General features: G+C 41.7%; 1 protein-coding gene across 1 annotated transcript in view; it reads left to right on the top strand.

Moving 5' to 3' along the window:
• The window catches only part of LOC134801734 (zinc finger CCCH domain-containing protein 13-like), a gene marked incomplete at its 3' end in the record, with an annotated part of 56988 nt that overhangs the window by 17313 nt on the left and 14301 nt on the right, over nucleotides 1–25374 (top strand). Inside the window, exons 6-16 of the mRNA XM_063774331.1 lie at nucleotides 2138–2349; nucleotides 3555–3677; nucleotides 4320–4391; nucleotides 7155–7337; nucleotides 7593–7761; nucleotides 8004–9212; nucleotides 9439–9549; nucleotides 9704–9801; nucleotides 10163–10319; nucleotides 10546–10629; nucleotides 11167–11239. Of these exons, the coding sequence (XP_063630401.1) occupies nucleotides 2138–2349; nucleotides 3555–3677; nucleotides 4320–4391; nucleotides 7155–7337; nucleotides 7593–7761; nucleotides 8004–9212; nucleotides 9439–9549; nucleotides 9704–9801; nucleotides 10163–10319; nucleotides 10546–10629; nucleotides 11167–11239 (2491 nt within the window). The remainder of the gene's footprint in view (nucleotides 1–2137; nucleotides 2350–3554; nucleotides 3678–4319; nucleotides 4392–7154; nucleotides 7338–7592; nucleotides 7762–8003; nucleotides 9213–9438; nucleotides 9550–9703; nucleotides 9802–10162; nucleotides 10320–10545; nucleotides 10630–11166; nucleotides 11240–25374) is intronic.

Raw genomic sequence — 25374 nt, 5'->3', positions numbered from 1 at the left:
GTATCAGTCGCTTAGTTTATTTTATTTAATTTAAGCGTCGCATCTCATATTGCTGACATTAACTCACGCCCCGCTTCTAAATTTCCATACAATAATATAGTAACTAGTATTAGTATCGGGGCATAAAGTAAGACGGGCGCGAGCGCGGGCGCTCATCGGTTGGCGACTGCGAGACGACGCGGCGGCGACTCTGCGACGACACGGCGGCGACAGCACCGCGGCGGCACCCGCGTAAGTGCGAGTGAGACGGACTGAGAGAGCGAGATCGTTGCAGATGGCGGCGGCCGTACGCGCTGTTTCCGTATGATTCCGCTTTGTTTCCGCGGCTCCCACTCCTCCCTACACTGCAATCCTGACAACACATCTGTGCCTCTCATCACTCCGTCTTACGTCACGGCCATCCTGACAACACACCTGTTCCCTTTATTAGTTCGTCCTAACAAACGGCTATCCTGACAACATAACTGTCCCCGTTATCACAACACACTTAAACATGTAGGTCATTATCATCCAGCAATACGACAATTTATGACCCTTAATAAGGTTTTGACTACCTACCTAAAATCCAATTTTTTGGGACACTCAATTTCTACAATTTGAAATCAAGATTCATACCTAAATAAGTAAAATAAGTCTAATTAAACATGAAGTCGTAAATTATTATAGCAAGTCAATATTGCGTCGAACGCAAAAAAGTGTTCCTTAATAGTTTGTTAATACTACCTCAACTCATATTTACCTATTGTAATCAACAAGCATATCCGTCCTTTTCCCGTTATTTCCTCGCATGTGTGAGTGGGTGCCGCGATATATACTTCCACCAACCTTTGCGTGCCTCTGCCTTCACACTACATTTATCATGTTGAACTATGGCTATATTAGTTGTACAATGTACACCTCCACCAACAGTACAACAATGTTTAGTTGAACTAGGTTGTTATGATACTCCTTAACTTTCCACTCGCTGATTGATTGACACTCGACCAATCTCAGCGCACCAAGTTCCTTAGGTAATTTATGGTAGGGCTTTTCATCCTTGGAAAATAAGAACGGTTGTTTATAGGTTCAGAAACGCATAGTGTAAGGCCGCGGACTGACTGACACGCAACCTGATAAATGACTTATGACCGCGAGAAAATTCACGAGATTTGGGTTTTCATGACAACAAATTAGCTCAACAGACTGTTTTACCCTTTTCTTACTTATTTGGCAATGCGAATGAAAAAAAATTTTGAATAAACTGGGCATCCATCGTATAAAAAAGGAACCTCGACACGAAAAGAAGAAGAAACGAAAAAAAGAAAAAAACGTAAAGTCGTCTTTGCAATATGTGGAAATGAAAACCCTGTAATCGAATATAGATCCATTCCAGTTATTTTAATTGCTTTTCTTCATTATGTTTGGAGGCAGAGGCACTTAGTTTACAATATTTGTAGTGTTTACTTGTGAATATTTTTACTATTTTAACTTGGGCCCGCCACAATCTTAAAAAATATATTTAATTTATTCCACAATTTAATTTATACTTGTAATTTGCAATTTTTATAACGAGTATATGCACTTTTTTGCACTACTAATAGATATTAATCACAAAGTTGAACTTACACAAGTGTACAAAAGTCAAGTTTGCGGCGCGCGGCGGCGGCGGGGCCGAGCTAAACAATTATCTTACTATTGTATCATTATGTCGCGAATAAGATCTACTACTGGGGATAGTATCAGATGAGTATAACCGCAACTGGTCATATGTGCGCTTTGGGGGTGCGCTTGAAGAAATACTATTGAACCAAATAACAAAAACAGTATGGAACACCTGTTTATGGTTGATTTTTTTCCGCTATTTGCTATGTGTTTTTAAATAATTGTCAGCGCCCGCGCTAACATAATAAAACAAGCAGGTATAATTTTGACAGATTTTTTCCTGCCACTGTTCAATTTATAATTCCATAAACAATAAGTTAGTTTCCGAATAAGGATCCGAACTCACAAAATCTCACTTGGAACGTTCATGTTTTCGTGAATCCTGAGCGCGTTTCTATTCACCTGATACTAAACCCAGTACTTTAGTACCTGTTTTGCTATAGTCTCATGCACGTATCTAATGTTCTCGTCGTGATGTGTGTCGTTTGTCGCGTAGGACGAGGCGGAGGTGGTGGTGCGCCGCAAGCGCGACAAGGACCCCAAGGACGACAAGGACAAGGACAGGGACAAGGAGCGCGAGCCGCGCGACCGAGACCGAGACCGCGAGAGAGAGCGGGACCGAGACCGAGAGCGGGAGCGGGAGCGGGAGCGGGAGCGGGACAGGGATAAGGATAAGGACAAGGATCGGCGCAGGAGGAGTTTGTCCAGGTCAGTAATAGTTAAGGTTATGCGAAAATTCGCATAATATTACACGCACAGGAAAGCCTGTGGACACCATAAAATAATTGGACTTAAAAGTCTAATTTTCGTACTATTTCCTTATCGGTATGTTAGAAGTTGAAAAACCTTCGTCTTTAAATTTGTATGAAAAAAATGTATCCGGTAAGGAAGACGCCGGTTTTCGACCCATTTGAGGTTTTTGACCCACTAGTCCTTGACGCCGACCGTATAACTTGATGAAGTAGTTGATCTAGGGACATTTAAATTAGATGAAATTACTAGTTTTCTGTAAACAATGGATTTTTTTTTAAATAGAAAAACAAAATAGACGGAGGCAATAAACGCCTGTAACCGATTTACAGCACTGAATAAATTGTATAAGTGTTCGGTAACATTCGGTACAGAAAGATGTAACTACGTAAGGTACTCTAAGTAGATGAATGATCACTTGATCACGATCAGTCAAGGGAAGATCACTGCAGGATGAAAAGTCAAAAAACATTTTATCATAAAATGATAAGCCAAAAGTAAAATATTTCGTAATTTTAAGGTTAAGTACTTAATTGACAAACTAGCTCAAGTGCCGAGTCCGTAAAATCTTCATTTTGTCATTTTCGACTCGTCTTAGATGAGTCTAATTTACAATCAAAGGAAGATACTTGAGATCTCTCGGGTTTTGTAAAGAAAATTTCCTAGTTTTAACGTTTCGTAAGTAACCAACTAGCGTAAGATACGGAGACCGTCCGCCACCACCGCCACCGCCCGCCTCGCCGCGCCGTATCTTAACGCGTGAAGCAATTTCACACTTATTGAAACGACAGATTTTCTTATTTTCATGCTTCTGGTACACATAGCCTTTTGTAAGTATCGCGTGATTCAAAAACCTCAAAAATATGGCACATCTATGGCATACAATTTAGGATGGCATAGTCTTTTATTATTTATTCCAATTATATGTATATCATATATATACTATGTAGTCTATGTATTCCATTTTCATTTGCTGCGATCCCGGCAGGCCAGACACCTTCATTGCTTTCATAGTTTTCAATAATCCTCGTAGCTTTATTTAGGATTCCTATCTATTCTCCACTATCTTTATGAAATCTTGTCGTGCCATATATCTTTCTTACACTTAATAATTGTAACATTCTGTCTGGAACGATTGTATCATCTGTAACCATGCAACACAGGAGCAAGGAACGTCGCGACGACCGCGACAAGGAGCGCGAGCGGGAGCGGGACAAGGAGCGCGAGCGGGAGCGAGAGGAGCGCGAGCGGGAGCGAGAGCGGGAGCGCGAGAGGGAGCGGGAGAGGTACTACATTCTATCAAACTCGACTCTTCTCCCTGCCCTTATCCCACATAATGTGGGGTCTGCACAACATGTTTTTCTCTTCCGTTGATCACTCATATATTTTTCACTCAACTAAATGTTAAACAATAGTTATTTGTACAACAAGAGATCAAAGTTTGATATTTCTTCGAGTGCTTATTTTGAGTCCCGTGCAAGCGAAAGATTCTATAATAGATTCACGAGCGTAGCGAGTGAATCTAATTTAGAATCTTGAGCGTAGTAAGGGATTCAAAAGCGCACGAGATGTAAATAACTTTGATCTCGTGTAGTACACAAAATTTTTCACCCTAAGCAGTGAGAACATACCTAGAGGGACAGAGATAATAGAACCCAAGTATATCGAACTTGTATTAGACCCCGCATGTTGAAATGACATTTGACTATAAAGGTCACTTGAATGTCATTTTGCTCACTGAGTGAGACAAAATGACTCAGTGAGCAAAATCGCATTTTGCTCACTGTTTTTAAGAAGCAAAGTGCCCTTGTTCGAGCTGCTGAGGTGAAAAATGTATTATAAGAATCGATCACTGCCGTATAAGTACATATGTATGCAAACCTGTACACTTGATCGTCGAACAAATTTGACCATACCCATGTTTCCAGGGAGGTGCGCGAGCGAGAACGAGAGCGCGAGATCCGGGAGCGGGAACGCGAGAGGGAGCGGGACAGAGAAAGGTTTGTGCTTATTTGATATTTTACGATTTAGATAACGCGATATCGAATGGCGGCCGTGTTGGCGGGAATTGGAAATACTGCATGATGGGACCGAGGTATTGCAGTGGGCAGGATACAAGTAGGGCTGTGCTAAGATGAAGTTGGTTTAAACGGCGGGTATCGCCGCGTAAGGATACGCCAAACATACCTACAAGTTACCTAGTACATATAGACATGAAACTGTTCGCACCATTTTTATTTAGAAACTCATTGGACTTTTTAATCTGTGTATTCAATTATTATTATTTTCTTTTCTCATACTGAGAGATTTAAGATAGGATAAGATTTATTTAATTGAAAAATAATAGAAATATCCAAAAATTAAAACAATCATCATAATACGCTTAAATAGTTACTTAAATATTATAAATGTACCTACAATCATGGTTTAGAAAAGTAAACATAAAATAAAAGATCTTGTATTTAAGCGAAAATGTTAACTGCTCTAACATATTTTACAACAATAATTTATTTACATTAGAGCGCGAATCGCTCTTTATTTAAACTTACACAAAGATTTACCATTTTTAATTGCTCATCAGTGTAGACAGGAATGCAGGGACCTCGAAAAGGTCGAAATGATTCCAATGACACGATGAAGCGGGCTATTTTTACGATTAAATCTTCAACAAACCCAAAGTTGTTAGTAAACACTCGATATGAGATTTGTAGTTTAATCTGAACAGGTTAAAATCTAACGTTATTAAAATGTAAGGTGCGCGCCCTGAGCTGCCTGCGTTATCGCTGCTCGAGCAGTGTTGGCGTCCGCGCCGGCCGCGACAGTCGCGACACCCGCGGCACCCGCCTGCCCATATAAACGATTTACTTACACAAATAACTCGCAACTATTATATACCTATACTAAACACTTGTAACACATGTATATTAGCCTCGTGTAGGGCAATCGCGTTCGACAAACACCAAACAATCCTATAAAAATAGTAAAATCACTTTTCTATTTAGGTATTTATGCCGTAAAATCGAGGTAGAGAATGTTATTACACGGATTGTTGTAACTTGGTAATACGCGATGGTGATTGTTCAATCAAGTTATAAATAATATGTGTGCGATGCAATGACAGTACTAAAGTTTTATATACGGTGACTGTATTGAAGTGTTTTTTTTTTTGGATCAGTTAATATAATAAATAATAAATAAATAAATAATAAATATTATAGGACATTTTTACACAAATTGACTAAGCCCCACAGTAAGCTCAAGAAGGCTTATTATTAATATTAGAGTCGTAAGTGCGATACGACCTTCAAAAAAAAGGGCATACTCCCAGCTTAAAGATCTACAACTCACTTGCAACCCCTCTAGTGTGGCGGGTGTCCATGGGCAACGGTAATCGCTTACCATCACGCGATTCGTGTGCATGTTTGCCACCTATATCATAAAAAAGTTTTTAATCGGTTATATACCTAGTGTGTAATGAAGATCTTATTGTGAAGTACATCATAGATAGTGCAGCGATATACATTATACAGTGAAGTGAAGAGTAAATAAACAACATGGGGCTGAAGCTGTTCCTCCCGGGGCCGGTGGTGGCGCTGTGCCCGTACATACGCACGCGGCACGAGATCGCGCGCGACCTGCGCCGGCAGCTCGGCCTGTACGTGCACTAGCTCACAACACAACACTCCACTCATTAAACAACATGGGGCTGAAGCTGTTCCTCCCGGGGCCGGTGGTGGCGCTGTGCCCGTACATACGCACGCGGCACGAGATCGCGCGCGACCTGCGCCGGCAGCTCGGCCTGTACGTGCACTAGCTCACAACACAACACTCCACTCATTAAACAACATGGGGCTGAAGCTGTTCCTCCCGGGGCCGGTGGTGGCGCTGTGCCCGTGAATACGCACGAGGCACGAGATCGCGCGCGACCTGCGCCGGCAGCTCGGCCTGTACGTGCACTAGCTCACAACACAACACTCCACTCATTAAACAACATGGGGCTGAAGCTGTTCCTCCCGGGGCCGGTGGTGGCGCTGTGCCCGTACATACGCACGCGGCACGAGGTCGCGCGCGACCTGCGCCGGCAGCTCGGCCTGTACGTGTACTAGCTCACAACACAACACTCCACTCATTAAACAACATGGGGCTGAAGCTGTTCCTCCCGGGGCCGGTGGTGGCGCTGTGCCCGTACATACGCACGCGGCACGAGGTCGCGCGCGACCTGCGCCGGCAGCTCGGCCTGTACGTGTACTAGCTCACAACACAACACTCCACTCATTAAACAACATGGGGCTGAAGCTGTTCCTCCCGGGGCCGGTGGTGGCGCTGTGCCCGTACATACGCACGCGGCACGAGATCGCGCGCGACCTGCGCCGGCAGCTCGCCCTGTACGTGCACTAGCTCACAACACAACACTCCACTCATTAAACAACATGGGGCTGAAGCTGTTCCTCCCGGGGCCGGTGGTGGCGCTGTGCCCGTACATACGCACGCGGCACGAGATCGCGCGCGACCTGCGCCGGCAGCTCGCCCTGTACGTGCACTAGCTCACAACACAACACTCCACTTATTCATTCATACTAAATATTGCTATAAGTGCCACCTCAGGGCAAAATTGCGAAGAAAGTGGTCGCCATTTTTAACTCTGTCTTTCATGGGCCGGCTGTGTTGAAAACCTACAAGCTATTCTCAATCATTCTTTTTACTTTTGAGAGAGGTCCAATAAAGTAGTTGCAATTCTCCTCACACATAGATTTCTTTTACAGAGAACGTGAACGCGAGCGCTCCCGCGACCGCGACCGCGACCGTGATCGCGACCGCGAGCGCTCGCGCGACCGAGGCCGCGGCGAGGCCGAGTCGCGCCGCTCCAGGGAGCTCGAGGAGGAGGCCAAGGAGAAGAAGCGGCTCGAGAAGAAGGCCAAGGAGAAGGAGGCCGCCTACCAGGAGAGGTGAGTCTTGTAAGGATAGCCCGGGGAGGGGCGGGGCGGAGGGGTACAACTTCATTTAAACACCGGAATAGAGCTTTGCAGAACAATAATGAATATTTACTAACCCTATTAAATATCCTGTTGGACATTTAGACCACCACAAAATGTATGGTGTCTTTTAGCGATTGTGCTGTTTTTATGGCACGATTCGTTCCTTGATCTTGCACGCCCGTAACTTGTACCTACTGTTTCTAAAGCATACTTGCATCATTGTAGGCTGCGGCTGTGGGAGGCGCGCGAGCGTCGCAAGCACGCCGAGTACGAGAAGGAGAAGGAGAGGGAACGATGCAAGGAGGAGGAGAGAGAGAGGGAGGCCAAGCGGCTCAAGGAGTTTCTAGAAGATTACGACGACGAGCGGCTCGACCACAAGTACTACCGCGGCAAGGTAAGAGTTTTATATAGGTGGGTGTCCATCGGGATCGGGTTACATTCCTTAGAGCCACCTATGAATCCTATGATACTGCTGAAAGTATTTGATACCTGCTGCTGAAATTTGTGTAAGTTTATTTAAATGTAAGTGCAGTTTACACACGCTCCAAGAACTTTGCGGTCTCGAGCCGACTTAGTTTATCTAGAGAATTGCTTGTTGATGTCTCAATAGTTGTATTATTTGTATAACATTTTCAGGAGCTGCAGCGGCGGCTGGGCGCCCGCGTGCGCGAGGCGGAGGCCGACGCCCGCGAGCGCGCGCGCGAGCAGGACGAGCTCGCCGCGCTGCGCAAGGCCGTGTGGGGCGAGCGGCCTGCGGGGGATCCCGCCGCGGCCGCCGCCTTCGCCAAGGCCAAACAAGCGGTGAGTCACTACACCGGCACTAGTGGACAACACACAGGAGCTGCAGCGGAGGCCGACGCCCGCGAGCGCGCGCGCGAGCAGGACGAGCTCGCCGCGCTGCGCAAGGCCGTGTGGGGCGAGCGGCCTGCGGGGGATCCCGCCGCGGCCGCCGCCTTCGCCAAGGCCAAACAAGCGGTGAGTCACTACACCGGCACTAGTGGACAACACACAGGAGCTGCAGCGGAGGCCGACGCCCGCGAGCGCGCGCGCGAGCAGGACGAGCTCGCCGCGCTGCGCAAGGCCGTGTGGGGCGAGCGGCCTGCGGGGGATCCCGCCGCGGCCGCCGCCTTCGCCAAGGCCAAACAAGCGGTGAGTCACTACACCGGCACTAGTGGACAACACACAGGAGCTGCAGCGGAGGCCGACGCCCGCGAGCGCGCGCGCGAGCAGGACGAGCTCGCCGCGCTGCGCAAGGCCGTGTGGGGCGAGCGGCCTGCGGGGGATCCCGCCGCGGCCGCCGCCTTCGCCAAGGCCAAACAAGCGGTGAGTCACTACACCGGCACTAGTGGACAACACACAGGAGCTGCAGCGGAGGCCGACGCCCGCGAGCGCGCGCGCGAGCAGGACGAGCTCGCCGCGCTGCGCAAGGCCGTGTGGGGCGAGCGGCCTGCGGGGGATCCCGCCGCGGCCGCCGCCTTCGCCAAGGCCAAACAAGCGGTGAGTCACTACACCGGCACTAGTGGACAACACACAGGAGCTGCAGCGGAGGCCGACGCCCGCGAGCGCGCGCGCGAGCAGGACGAGCTCGCCGCGCTGCGCAAGGCCGTGTGGGGCGAGCGGCCTGCGGGGGATCCCGCCGCGGCCGCCGCCTTCGCCAAGGCCAAACAAGCGGTGAGTCACTACACCGGCACTAGTGGACAACACACAGGAGCTGCAGCGGAGGCCGACGCCCGCGAGCGCGCGCGCGAGCAGGACGAGCTCGCCGCGCTGCGCAAGGCCGTGTGGGGCGAGCGGCCTGCGGGGGATCCCGCCGCGGCCGCCGCCTTCGCCAAGGCCAAACAAGCGGTGAGTCACTACACCGGCACTAGTGGACAACACACAGGAGCTGCAGCGGAGGCCGACGAATTTGTGGCGTGGTATAGGTATTAGTGGAAAGTGGGGTATGGAGGGAAAACTAAGCTTACTTATTCTTGAATGACAATAGATAATCGGATTTTCTTAGTATATGACATTTATTTCAGTTTATAATAGATAATCGGTTTTAAAATGAAGTGTTTTGTTTGTTGGGCAGGTGGACGAGCTGTACAAGCCGCGGTTGTTGGTGGACGTGTCGCTGCAGGCGCACCAGCAGCGGCAGCGCGAGGAGCAGCGCGCCAGGGAGAGGGAGGAGGCAAGGAAACAGGTATATATGTGACAGGTCTAATTAAACTAATCTGGTATTTATCTATAAATTCGAATATTCACAATGTTAGCTAGTCGAAAGCGCTCTGAAAGTGTACATAAAGTTGTAACAGATTATGTAACGTGTAATAATAGTTTGTGTGTCCTTGTGGCAGGCGCGCGAGAAGGCGGAGCGCGAGCGCGAGCGCTACCTGCGCGCCGCCGCCAGCCGCCAGCTGCCCACCGAGGCCGAGCCCATCGACTCCGACGACAGGTACGACTAGGGTACCACCCCCACCCTGCGGACTATTCATACAGGGGACGACACTCAATTGATGGACGACTCTTTCATTCATCTCTTATAATATGTATAATATTGCACTGCGAGGAACACCGATCTAGGTTTAGATTTGAGCATTTTTAGATGCTAAAAATTCGCAGTTTTTAAGCGGATTAGGCGAAGTGTTTGACCGACGTTAGTACAATCTTCCGTTCGCGAGAATGCTTATTACGAGTGAATGCCGAGTCTATCGGCACCTTTAGTGGAAGTGGAATACTAGTTTAAAATAGACTCCCCGGCCGGGAGGCTGTTTGTTGTTTGTTAAAGATTAGTTACATAATGAACGTCGTTTCAGTGGCGGCGGGCTGGACGCGGCGCTGGCGGGCTCCCCCGACGGCTCCAGCACGCCGCCGCCGCCCGAGCCGGCCCTCCCGCACCCGCCGCACCAGCACCCGACCACCCGCCGCCACAAGCACCACCACCACCACCACGAACACCATCAAACACCTCAGGTAACACCGCACTATACTATCTGTGCGTTCACACGAACACATGTGGACATTCAGAATACTTCTTCTTCTTCATAATCAAATACTTTTCTACTGTTGAGTACAATTTTTAAATAGATTTCGATGAAAAAAATACTCCTCTTGTAACCGAACCCCCGTTTGACGGGAGCAAAAGACGGAACAATCTAGTATCGGGCACAGTTTGTTTACCGTGTCGGTGTGTTGGCAGACGTCGGACGGAGGCACCACGCCGCCGCCTCCCGACCACCACGCACACCAGCACCAGCACGCACACCAGCACCAACGCAGACACGTGAGTATCTCCTATTTTATTCTACGATACTATCTATCTGCCCGTCTTCTATTATTAGTCATTTAAAAGTCTATTTTAATTCTTTCCAGTTGCATACGATCTGTGCGAGGTGATTTTTGTCACAATTTATTATTCTGAAATGATATACCTTAAAATATACATTTTAGCAGTGAATAATTGAAATGTTAAGGGTGGAATCACATCTGTCAGCGTCGAGTCGCATTTTATTTAAGAGGACTCCCTCGTAATGCGTACGCATCTTTATTCTGACGAGCTTTTTTTATCGATGTAAAAATACGGCTCGAAGCTGTGAGCTATTCCACCCTAAATGGCATGTATTAAAACTTGATTTCTTTTATTACAAATATGTCTACTAGTTTTGGTTTTTATTTGTTAAAGCTACAATTCTTTGAAGAGTAAAATTTAAATACGGATTTTATTTTTATTCTTGGCATGTAAAAAGAATGTTTAAATGTTATGAGTATAAGTAAAGTACAAGTATAAATGAATGTTTAGCATGTGTGTGTGTTGTTGCAGGGCGAGACGTCGGCGGGCAGCTCGCCGATCACCATCAGTTTCAAATCCGGCCGCGACGCACACGACGCTCCTCGTAAGTATTAGGACATCGTGTATGAAGGGCGAGAAATAAGAATTTACGAGCGAGTGGGAATCGAAGTCCGAAGCCGAACGAGGATTTTATTAACACGAGGACGTATTTCCCAACCGCCCGGGGCACGTACAATATTTTTTTCACATCACCTATTCGGAAAAAGGCTTTTTCTTACCTGCTAGGAGGGATCAAAGTGGCACTTTTCTTCCCTGCTAGGAGGGATCAAAGTGGCACTTTTCTTCCCTGCTAGGAGGGATCAAAGTGGCACTTTTCTTCCCTGCTAGGAGGGATCAAAATAACACTTTTCTGTTCTAACACACTATTTTTACATTCTTATGCACATTATTTTTTTAGCTTAAATAATCTGTTTAAGGTGGATGTGTAGGGCTGTCCTGCCGACTAGCCACCAAAAGATGGCGTGATTGTGCACAAATTGCGGATTATCACTATTTCTTTCAAAACCCAAACAATTTTCTAAGATGTGTTAATATTGGCGCAAACAATAAAAAATATTACGTCTAAATCGAAATATATTCCACTCAACAGTGTCTCATTTCATCAAAATCTGACAAAACTGCAAAATATTGCAATTTCATGCATTCACGCACACTACCATATCCCCCAGTGTCAGTCTTGTGACCATTAAGCCAAAACAGACTAGAGGTCGCTAGTACAGAAGATGGCTTTTCTGATTACTCTCATTAGCTAACTAGGGACAAAAGTGTAAACTAGATGGCGCGGTGTAAGAGATGATTTTTTTTGCAAGATTAATTTAAGGTAAAGGCGCATCCAGACGAACTGAATTTAGCACCAGAATGGGCGGATTGTCTATGGTCACGGACGGTATATTCTGTAAGGCCTCGACAGACCTTGCTACAAATACCGGAATGGAACGGAAATCACATGCGATTATCGGTGAGGTATATAGAGGTCCATACAATAAATTCGTGACCGTATGCAGACCTTTATTATTCTTTTTTGCTCGACGCTGCCTTCGACTGCCATACATTTGTTATACTACCTACATAAGCAATACCCACATTATATGCACGTAGCGTACGTTTCGTGGCTCCTGGCCGAGGCGTTAGCTTGGTCCGATTTTAAGCTACCTACATTCCAAATTGTAAATTTCAAAGGTCACGATTACATACTTTCTACAATGTTTGTTTTCACACCGCAATGAATGATGAGTGTTTCCAAATGGTCCAAAAGAGCTTTTTCCAAAAAAAAAATAGACCTGAGTCTCACAGACCCTATATATTATAATAATTTGTTTATCTAGTTCTTCCAGCTCAAAATCACTGGCATATTCAATCCTGATAGTAAAAAAATCCTCCAAATATTTGTGGCTTTCCATTACAAATGGGTCCTTATACTTCAAGTGCAATAAGGTCCTTTACAACTGAAATTCTTATAAAAAGGTTCTTGTTGCACATGAAACATAAGGACCATTGCATTGTCTGAATGGAAAGCCACATTTGTATGGAAATTGTAGATTCCACTAAGTAGGTACGTCAAACCATGAAGTTATATTGTTTAAACTGGAGCGAGTTGTCAGTTTTTTTGCCATACTAATTTGAACCTTATCACCGAGACAGAATGTTGTTCGTACCAGACTAGAGAAAACGGTCCACATGAGATAGAAAAACCTGAGCCCTGTGTCTCACTCGCACATGTTGCCAATGTTAAAAAGATACCATTGTGATAGAAATTATATCAATACTAGATGAAAACCCGGCTTCGCTCGGGTAAAATAAATAATAATAATAGATACTCATTTTGAATTGAGTAATTATTTACTTTTAGACTTCAAACCTTCATCATGGCGGTTACATACCTATCTCATCTCAGAAAACTTTAAATCCGTAACATGAACTGGAACTGGATAAGTGCGAGTCGGACTCGCCCACCGAGGAGGGTTCCGTACTTTTTGGTATACGGCAACAGAAATACATCATCTGTGAAAATTTCAACAGTCTAGCTATCACGGTTCATAAGATACAGCCTGGTGACAGACAGACAGATGGACAGTGGAGTAAACTGAAATAAAGGTTCCGTCACACAGGCGCGTTTTCCAGGCGGGGCGTGAGCGTTTTATATGAAAAAGCGGCGCGCCCCGCTCATGCGCCGCCCGCAAAACGCGCCTGTGTGACGGAGCCTTAAATGTCATATACTAAGAAAACCGCTAAGTGCGAGTCGGACTCGCGCACGAAGGGTTCCATACTTTTTAGTATTTGTTCTTATAGCGGCAACAGAAATACATCATCTGTGAAAATTTCAACTGCCTAGCTACCTATCACGGTTCATGGGATACAGCCTGGTGAAGACAGACAGACGGACAGTGAAGTAAACTGAATAAATGTCATATACCTACTAAGAAAAACCGGCCAAGTGCGAGTCGGACTCGCGCACGCAAGGTTCCGTACCATTACGCACAAAACGGCAAAAAAATCACGTTTATTGCATGAGAGCCCCACTTTATTTATTTTATTCTGTTTTTAGTATTTGTTGTTATAGCGGCAACAGAAATACAATATCTGTGGCAATTTCAACCGTCTAGCTATCACGTTTCATGAGATACAATCTGATGACATACAGACGGACAGAGGAGTCTTAGTAATAGGGTCCCGTTTTTACCCTTCGGGTATGGAACCCTAATAAGAGTGTATAGATTTGTAACCCGTCAGCAATGTAAGTCCCTTGGAGATGCAGAGATCTAGTCTAAAGTCCCACATACCATCGGCACTAACAGCCTTGTATGCTTGTTTGCCACCAACATGGCATTTTAAAACATATGAATAAAAACTTACTCATTTCATTTGTCATATCCAGTCTAGCATTGGCCCCGGTTAAATATTTATTTAATTTTGTTTTTAGTATTTGTTGTTATAGCGGCAACATAAATACATCATTTGTGAAAATTTCTACTGTCTAGTTATCACGGTTCATGAGATCATGGTGACAGACAGACGGATGGACAGATGGACAGCGGAGCCTTAGTAATAGGGTCCCGTTATTACCCTTTGGGTATGGAACCCTAAAAAGTGATCATGGCCTCCAGTGCCCCAGGCTGGAATCGAACCAGCATCCCCTGCTATAGCAGCAGGTGCCTGTACCATTCGGCCACCGGGCCCCAGCGGCATAGGTCGAATTTTTCCAAGTATATGCACTACTTACTGAAGGCTTATGGTGCCCCCTGGCCATCCCTGAGCCTAAATTAAATATTTTCTGAAAATAATTTGTTTTGTGTTAATAGGACAGTGAAGTCTTAGTCCCGTCCCATTGCCCTCCCCGTCCCGTCTCCCGGGAGGTCCCGTATTTATCTTTTGTGTACAGAACTCTAAAAATCAACCTTGTTTACTATGTACTAAGCTTCACTATGACTCTGAAATTTTAGCAGTATATTGTTTTAGTTGTCACCTGACTATTTATTAAAGTCAAACTCTGAAGTTGTTATTTAGACTTTTATTTGAATAAGCATAAAATATATCTTATTATATATACTATCTATGTATATATCTTATTATCTTTTAACCTTATATTCAACTTACATTGTCTCCGGAGATCACTTATTAATAAATTAGCTTCATTCAATTCACTTTCCGATTCACTGATACGCCTCAAGTTTGATTCTTTGAAGCTAGTCTAAAGCACACATATCAAATATGTCCACCATACACTGTAGTTGTTCGCACTGTTTTACACTGTCCATATAATCAGAGTGGAGTCAGCCGGTTCTTTAACTCGAGACTTTCTTTGAATTACTTTTGTGACTTCTTCTCACTTCACTTTCATCTCGCTCACTTATTAGTTTGTCATGCAAACTCCTTCAAGGTTGCTTTCCGTCCAGGTGGCTAGCAGTGCCATGTTTGAAGCCTTTCTGAAATTAAATACAACTTAGTAGACATATTCAATATAAAATGTTTGTCCGGTCTGGCCTAGTGCGTGGTGACCTTGCCTATGAAGCCAATGGTCTTGGGTTTGAATCATGGTAAGTGCATTTAATTGTATGATGAGCCCAGATATTTGTTCCCGAGTCATGGATGTTTTCTATGTATTTAAGTAGGTACTTCCAAAGAGACTGAGATTTGTGTAAGAATGTCCCTATAATATTTATTTTTATTTATTTATCAAATATATTTAAAGTGTTGACACTACATACATAATACTGATTATAAGGTAATGTATGTAGGTGTAAACTATCTCATACGTTAAGTAAAGAGAAATTGGACGTTGCTCACGACGCTATAAGTTATGAACTTTGTAACATGTAATGCTAATGTGTCTCACATATGCAATACAATGAGAACTATTGTCTTATAAACTAACAAAATAATAAAACAAATACTTACTCGCCCAGGTTAAATCCAAATTTTAACATCCGTTAAACTTGTAACTTCGGTTTCTACAAAGGCTGGTAAGTACAAAACGTAATGTAAATCACTGTTTATCGTTATTTATACAATTTTTACACTTCAAACTACACATTTCAGGGTGATATCAGGCCTAACTGATTTTATTTAGTTTAGATTTCAACATTTCAACACTCAATTATTCAACACAATGTAATGACGGTGACGGGACAGAAGACCGTTCGGAAACTCAAACTCCTCTTTAGAGCGCGTCAATGTCACAATAAATGGGATGGGTGCAAGATGAGATTGACGCCAATTCCTTTTCGGTCGATTTGATCATCCCGTCGACGCCTTTTTAGGCGTAATTAGAAAGAATGACAGAGATAATTTGCGAACTTCGGTGTTCGCGGTTACAATCCAGCTAACTAACATGCAACATATTCTGAACTGAATTCTGAACGCATCCATAGCTGTCAAATCTCAACCAACAAATTGAGCCTTTAGTATTGCTTGTCGAAATTTTTTCACTTTTAAATGCAAAATACGCGACAATACGAATTTTGCGGATATATGTTCTCGATTCAAAAGTGTTATTTTTTTACGCTCTTTTGTTTGAGCATAATTTAATTTGTTTCTACCGTCAAAGCCGCTCGCGTTTATATATAAGGACTAGATGAAAACCCGGCTTCGCTCGGGTAAAATAAATAATAGTAATAGGTAATACTCATTTTGAATTAAGTAATTATTTACTTTTAGACTTCATACCTTCATTAAGGCGGTTACAAACCTATCTCATCTCAGAAAACTTTAAATCCGTAACATACAATCATAACTCGAAAAATTTACTATTCCGATAATTATATCTAAAAACAAATATGTAATTAAAAAAACCTAATCCGCTTTTCTGGTAGCAGTTCGGTTCTGTAAGGATCACAGTTCTAACCTGACCCACTTTTCTGGTCGCAGATCGGTTCTGTGAAGGCCGCATTTATAACCTAGCCCACTTTCCAATCTCAAAAGAGGGAACCCTTTTGTACCTACCCTTCATGGCACTAAAGTGAAAGTATGGAAATTATCACTACTATTTCATTCTTTAATATTAATGCCTATCCGTTAATATTAAATTCGTTTACAAAAAAAAACTGAATAAGTGCGAGTCGGACTCACCCATCAAGAACGGAACACTTTTTAATATTTGTTGTTATAGCGGCAACAGAAATACATCATGTGTGAAAATTTCAACTGTCTAGCTATCACGGTTCATGAGATACAGCCTGGTGACAGAGGGACAGTGGAGTAAACTGAAATAAAGGTTCCGTCACACCGGCGCGATTTCAGAGCCGGGCCTGAGCGTTTTATATGAAAAAGCGGCGCGCCCCGCTCACGCGCCGCACGCGAAACGCGCCTGTGTGACGGAGCCTGAAATGTCAAACCGGGCAAGTGCTCGCGCACGAAGGGTTCCATACTTTTTAGTATTTGTTGTTATAGCGGTAACAGAAATACATCATCTGTGAAAATTTCAAATGCCTAGGCCTGGTGACAGACAGACAGACAGACAGACAGACGGACAATGAAGTAAAACTGAAATAAATGTCATATACCTACTAAGAAAAACCGGCCAAGTGTGAGTCGGAATCGCTAATAGGTTCCCGTTTTTTAGTTACCCTTCAGGTACGGAACCCTAGTATGAGTGTAATAGATTTGTAACCGGTCAGCAATGTGAGTCCCTTGGAGAAGCAGAGGTCTAGTCTAAACCCCCACTTACCATCGGCATTAACAGCCTTGTATTCTTGTTTGCCACCAACATGTCATATTAAAACATATTAATAAAAATTTACTCGGTCAACAATGTGAGTCCCTTGGAGAAGCAGAGGTCTAATCTAAACTCCCACTTACCATCGGCATTAACAGCCTTGTATTCTTGTTTGCCACCAACATGTCATATTAATAAAAATTTACTCGGTCAACAATGTGAGTCCCTTGGAGAATCAGAGGTCTAGTCTAAACTCCCACTTACCATCGGCATTAACAGCCTTGTATGAGTTGTATGCTTGTTTGCCACCAACATGCCATGTTAAAACATATTAATAAAAATTTACTCGGTCAGCAATGTGAGTCCCTTGGAGAAGCAGAGGTCTAGTCTAAACTCCCACTTACCATCGGCATTAACAGCCTTGTATGCTTGTTTGCCACCAACATGTCATATTAAAACATTAATAAAAATTTACTCGGTCAGCAATGTGAGTCCCTTGGAGAATCAGAGGTCTAGTCTAAACTCCCACTTACCATTGGCATTAACAGCCTTGTATGCTTGTTTGCCACCAACATGTCATATTAAAACATATTAATAAAAATTTACTCGGTCAGCAATGTGAGTCCCTTGGAGAAGCAGAGGTCTAGTCTAAACTCCCACTTACCATTGGCATTAACAGCCTTGTATGCTTGTTTGCCACCAACATGTCATATTAAAACATATTAATAAAAATTTACTCATTTCATCAGTCATATCCAGCCTAGCATTGCATTGGCCCCGCTTAAATATTTCTTTAATTTGTTTTTAGTATTTGTTGTTATAGCGGCAACAGAAATACATCATTTGTGAAAATTGAAACTGTCTAGTTAATCTAGTTATCACGGTTCATGAGATCTTGAGATACAGCCTGGTGACAGACAGACGGACAGCAGAGTCTTAATATTTAATAGGGTCCCGTTTTTACCCTATGGGTACGCAACCCTAAAAAGTGACCAAGGCCTCCAGTGCCCTAGGCTGGAATCAAAGCAGCGTCCTCTGCTATTGCAGCAGGTGCCTGTGCCATTCTGCCACCGGGCCACCCACGGCGGCATAGGTCGAATTTTTCCAAGGATACTTATGCACTACTTACTGAAGGTTTATGGAGCCTCGCCATCCCTAAGCCTAAATTAAATATTTTCTGAAAATAATTTGTTTTGATCTAATAACATATTGGAGTCGTCGAATAGGGGTCCCGTTTTTACCCTTTGGCTACAGAACCCTAAAAATCAACCTTGTTTTGGTACTATGTACTATGCTTCACTATGACTCTGAAATTTTAGCAGGAATTAATATTTTTTTTGTTGTCACCTGTCAAATTAGAATAGAATAGAATAGAATAGCCTTTATTGACCAAAAAATTAAATTTCAGCACATATTACATTTAAATAAATTCACATTTCATTTATATCAATTAGTTTCAATATTTTTTCCTTAGTAACTTTATTAAATAATTTTTATGTCATTGCTTTTTAATAATTATTTCAGTCTGCCTTCTTGGCATAGGCCTCCCCCAGCTCTCTCCACAGCTCTCTATCCCTTGCCGTCCCTATCCAATTAGGTCCCGCATGCTTCTTTATGTCATCCGACCACCTCATTATTGGTCTCCCTTCTCTCCTTTTTCCATCTCTAGGATACCATTCCGCTTCCTCTCTATCCCACTTATCTTTACCTTCCCTTGCCATATGTCCAGCCCAACCTGTTGCAGTCAAAAGTGTGAACTGGCCAAAGAACTTTTAACCGACAAAAACAGGCAAAACTGCTTTGACTGAGCATGTTGGTCAAAAGTAGTTTTACCTGAAAATCATACCTATTTCTGGCAGCAGTTTCGTTTTTAGGGTGTAGCAAAAAAAAAAATAACCCTAACCTACCTATCTCTGGGAACAGTTTCGTTTTTTGGGCGTAGCAAAAAAATAACCCTAACCTACCTATCTCTGCGAGTACTTTTGACTGATAGTAACAGTCACAACACAATTACTATTAACCAATGATTTTCAGGTATAACTACTTTTGACCAACATGCTCAGTCAAAAGCAGTTTTGCCTGTTTTTGTCGGTTAAAAGTTCTTTTGACCAGTTCACACTTTTGACTGCGACATATATACTATCTATATATCTTATTATATTTAATCTTATATTCAACTTACATTGACTCCGGAGATAACTTATTAGCTTTTATGCAGTTGACTTTCCAATTCACCGATACACCTCAAATTTGATTCATAGCACAGTTATTAAATATGTCCACAATACACTGTAGCTTTTTGCACTGTTTCACACTGGCAATGTACTTAATTAGAGTGTTTTACAGTCAGCTGGCACTTAACTCAAAGTTTCTTTGAACAACGTCATTTTCATCTCGCTCACTTATTAGTTTATCACAGCTGCTTCATGGTTGCTTTCACTTGCATTTCCAGGTAGCTAGTAGTGCCTTGACATGTAAGAATATTTGGAATCATTCTGAAATATTAAAATACAACTGAGAGACCGATGTTTATACTAAACACAATACACCCACGGAACGCTTTGAAGTTCAAATCTCGTTACGTTACGATGGCGTTTGCACTTTGCACTATGTTCGGTGACTATTTTTTATTGTTAACACACACAATACACTATTTAACAGGTTTTTATCACGTCTGGAGTACCGGATAAAGTATTTTCGAATAACAGCCGTCGTTGACGTCTAGGCAGTGTTGCTATCGTCTTAAAAGCCGTAACAGACTATCGCACGTTCTGGCTTAAAAACTAATTTATGTAATAATTATACCGGTATACATATCCATATGAAACGAAACTTAATGCAAATAATAACCATTATACATACCGGAAAGTCATCAAATAAACAGTAATATTCGTCTTGCTTTTTATTAAAAAAAAACGACCAACCTAACTTGTAAGCATGTTTGCAGTTTCTAAACGCAACGCATAGCTGTCAAATGTCAACCAACAAATTGAGCCTTTAGTATTGTTTGTCGAAATTTTTTCACTTTTAAATGCAAAATACGCGACAATACGAATTTTGCGGATATATGTTCTCGATTCAAAAGTGATATTTTTTCAAGCTCTTTCGATTGAGCATAATTTAATTTGTTTCTACCGTCAAAGCCGCTCGCGTTTATATATAAGGATACTACTGAAATTCATTACCTTCTTATACTATTTTAGTGCTATATTCTAATTACAGTTCTGATATCTTTTAAGTAATTTGTTAATTATTATGATGTTAATATTATTAACTGATTAAGCCAAGCATGTGCGCAACAAAAAAAACAGTAAATTGAATATGGTAGAAATTGTAGTAACTTTGAATATTAATTGGTATCCCCAACTTGATGACGATTAGGGTCACCATGATGTCGGTACGGTTTGGATCGGTCTTACAAAATTGTTATTTCCTACTTAATGTAAAAATAACTTTACCTAAATAGTATACTAATAAATAAATAAAGATATACTTATTTTGGCATGTTTAATTATTCGGTTCACGTAATGAGAGCTACATAATTGCCAAAAATTAAATCCGAAGTCCTTACATTACAGATTGGACATTACAGACTCATATTTTTATACATAGTATTTAATTACTGGAACGTTAATTCTAACTATTTATATATATGTAATCGATTCTATATCGGTTGGGCCGACATTTCCGTCAGTATACAAAAGCGGCAAATTTGAAAATGTTGTTTCAATTACAGATCTACGATGACGCTAACGCTTAAAGAATAGCTAAAGTATGCAAAAGGGAAGTCATCACGTATATGAACACACCATGAGTATGATATTGATAGTGATAGGTATTTTGTTAAATTATGAATTATGAAGAGCATAAATAGTGTAGAATGCCGGTTTACACAGTTAAATGTAAGTTTTTATTTCGTCGTGTGCTAATATTTTATCATTTTAGTCAATAATCAAGATAATTTCGTGTAAAAACATAAATTGTTACGCTACGCTAGGGCTTCACAAAATGACTAGTATCGATAACCAGTGGGCATAGTAATAATATAAATTTATTTGCGTTGCAAGTGTTGAAAGTAGGAATTAAATTCGCAACGAGTGGTGATAAATTAAAACACGACCGAAGGCAGCGTTTTTAATCGATACGATTTGCGAATTACCAAGTACAACTACAACGTTTTACCCGACCCTAGATATTTGTCTCGCTCTCTCTTATAGCTGTCTTTGATAGAAATAGAAAATATTTATTTGGCGTACAAAAACATACCTACATTACGGTAAGTACACCATAAAGTTAACAATACAGTAAACATACACCAAATAGGATGCCGCTCAGCATAAGCAGTGTCTGTAAGACACTACGCTGGTTTTCACCCAATACGTACGATGGACGTACGGCGGACCACCTTCCTCACAATAAACCACGATCGCATTGATCGCGATCCAATACGCCCATCCCATCTGTAACAGCTTTTATAACGACTAATAGCTTTATAACGACTAAATTAACTAAGGTTGTGTGAAGCGTTTTACAGAAGAGAAAAAAACTATATCCATCTCTTCTGGGGCGATTATACTAGCATAGGGTAAATACAGTATGATTCTCTCTGATTATGCACGAATGAGAAAAGATCCTGGCCAAACTATACATTCCATCTTATGCTAATATCCCACATTCATATGACTTATGGTCACCCTAATTAGAAAGAGATGGAGGGCTCAGGTTTGACCTCTCATGTGGACACACTTTTTGGCCAGTGTACACTATCCAGTTTACTCTCTACGTCCGTGCGTCAAACACGTACAAGTGAAGTACTAAAACGTGACGTAATGGAACGGACATCTCGGGACATTTTTTTAAGTGGTAGTACGGAATGCTGACGGTGTAGAATGAGCCCAAAAATGTGCATGGACACAAAGTTAAATTTCAATGCAGAACTGAAATATTCATGTTTTAGTTTAGGGGAAAGTACCTACCTAACCTAATGCAAGCTTTAAAGCTACTATTCCATCCGCTTACCGAGCGCGTCGAATGGGATGACCGCTTGGGCTAACCAGTATGGTCGTATTTTCCGATTATTCACAGTTCTTAGATCTCTAGAGGGTTCAGCCAAGATGCCAATCATTTGCGACAGAGAGACGTCAGAGTTTCGTTCGCTATGGCGCAAACGATTGATATCTTGGCTAGGCACTCAGTTCACACTACGTTGGACAGCGGTGAGAGAAACTCAATTCCCTAGTACTCGCCCGATATTTGTTTTACTCTGCCTGCTTATTAATTAACGATTGATCCGACTTTCCTTCTTCAAAGAATAAGTATTTCAAGTTAATTACTAAAGTGATACAAAAAGCTTAATATCACTAATAGATATTAGAAGTACTTATACATGCAGAGTGTAGTCTAGTCGACAAGTTCAAAATGGTGAAAAATAGAGATACTACTAAAAATACGTGTGGTACCTGGATTCGGATGATGTATAGAAAAATGTATTCGAAGCGTTTATTAGAACACAAAAAAAATCAAAAGTTATAGACATAAAAGGCGGAAAAGAGAAGATACCGTCAACCGGGATGAATAGGGATGATAGGGGTGATAGGGAAGGTCTTCTAATAAGACCGCGTTTTCGCGTAGCAGCACGGGATATGGTAGCTGCTCTCACTGACCCAAGAAGAAAATCCACCCTGTATGTATACCTTTTCGTTGCCTGACCTAATATTAAGTAAGTTTCAATAATTGGTCAATGCACAAATTTATAATTCTTACGTGCTATTTAGTAGCTACTTCTTAATACCGCATGAGTTTGTGCCGCACCATAACGATAGTACCTTGTAGTCGACCGGGATACCACATTACGATATTATATAATAATAGTAGACAGTATTAACAGATTCTGCCCCATGTTCCGGCCCTGCCCAACCTTACGTGTAGCAGAGGAAGAAAGTTGGAAAGGGGCAGAATCTGTGAATACTGTCTACTATAATATAATAATGTGATACTCCGCTCGACCGCAATGGTATAATGGTTATATATTTTTTGATTCATATATATTTTATATAATTGTCACAAGATTTAAAAGAATTTTGGGTAATTCTTAACAGGAAATGAGTTCTGTGTCGAAACTTCGTAACAATTGTCATGTTTCTTGTGACAATTGTCATTAGCTTCGCCAAATAAGTACCTACCTACTTATTTATTGTATAATAGTATGCTGACTAGGTATTTTTTTACACTTAAATTTCATAGTTTTTTTAAATATTTACTTATCTTGAAAAAATTAAAAACTTCGTAATGTTGATTGATCAAGTGCGGGCTAAGCGTATTCAGTGCACTCCGCGAGCTCTTGAGATTTGCCTCAAAAATGGCGTGAATGGCCGCTAAGACCGAAATACTTGTTTTTAAATAATTATGTCATGCGTCGCCTGTTTGGGTTTGGATATGTATATGTAGGGCACATACTGACTGATACCATGGACAATATTGTATGTATGGCCATGGGACAAAACGGAAACGTACACATGCATTAGGGTATTTAGAGCCAGTAGACAGTATCATAACAGCCGGTGTAGTGGTAGTGGTTACGAAGAAATTAACTAATTACGATTTTTTACTTTGGAGCAGCCTGTATGTGTTAGTAGCTCCTGAGGTAACCTTCTTCGACCTTTCTGATTATCTTTCTTATTTATGACACTAATAAGATTCTGACTTTTAATAAACGTCATTATTGCCGCACATTTTCGAACAAATTGTTAAAAGCACTGCCAAGGATTAATACAATACAGGGTATATTGTTTCAAATAAATAAATCATTCATTATACATACCACATGCTACAAAGTATATTTCAGAGTTTTTCAGGGCGAAACATTATTCCATACTTTATTCATTTTAGGCCCTGGGTAATGTTTAAGTAATCATAACTATTACAACACAGTAAACTAAAGAAAATAAAAGTATTTTCTTATTGTACTATTAAATTAAAAAAAAAAACAACATATGATTTTACCAAATTTGAGTATATTTACAAATAGGTACTTATTTTTTTCATTTTCACTGGTTCTGTTGTGGCCAGGTGATATTTAGGAGTTAACTCCCGTAGGCAGGATATCGGTAGCGGATGTTTGTGTTTGATGATCAGCTAAAAAGGATCAAAATAGATAATATTAACTAATAAGGAATGAGGATAATAAATTTTAAGAAAATCTAGTTGAGACTAGTTGAGTCTAGTTTTAAAGTTACTTAAAATGAAATTACTATACTTAAGTTTTTATATTATTTACAATTAATAAGCTTATTTATTTATTTAATAACATTTATACAACTTTATAACAAAACACTAAAACTTATATAAAAAAAAAAAAATTAATTAAATTTGCCCTGTTACTATGTATGTTAGTTAGTGTATCTAGGTCAAATCTTGAAAGCTAAATTTAGGCTTACGGCTCGATTCGGAAAATGAATTAGATTTCTACTAGACTTCAACAAGTTACAATACGGACAATTTAAAGATATTTGTAAGGTAGATATGTCAAAGGTCATTGGGCGTTTTGTTCGGACATATGACCCACAGCGTACACAAACGAAATAGGGCTAGGTATGTAGGTAAATGTATCTGCTACCCACTGGTATGAGTCGCATTCTTGCAAGACATGGGAGAATTGAGAAAAAAATAAAAATCATTTCTCATCATTATAGCATTTTTGCAATGAATTAAGTCAGAACTATTGGAATTATTTCAAATATACTTTGAATAGCTGCTGTTAGATTACGTTGCTGTTGTTATATTGTTTAATATCAATAGGAACAAAAATAAAATCCAGTTCTAAAAAAACAATATTTTTATTCTGCTTGATCAAAATCAATTGTTAATTCGTCTAAAAAGGCAGCAGCAGGCGCGTCAATCACTTCTTGATGCCTGGCCCATGATAAAAAATAGACTACGCTTGCAGCATGTGCACAGCTTCCGACGGTTTAGGCGGAGTATGTCACTTTCTTAAGAGGGCACTTTCGAGTTAGGTCACGTTCTAAGGA

This window comes from Cydia splendana, chromosome 23 (assembly GCF_910591565.1).
Source record: "Cydia splendana chromosome 23, ilCydSple1.2, whole genome shotgun sequence".
Taxonomy (NCBI): domain Eukaryota; kingdom Metazoa; phylum Arthropoda; class Insecta; order Lepidoptera; family Tortricidae; genus Cydia; species Cydia splendana.
This window is presented reverse-complemented; position numbering and strand designations above follow the sequence as displayed.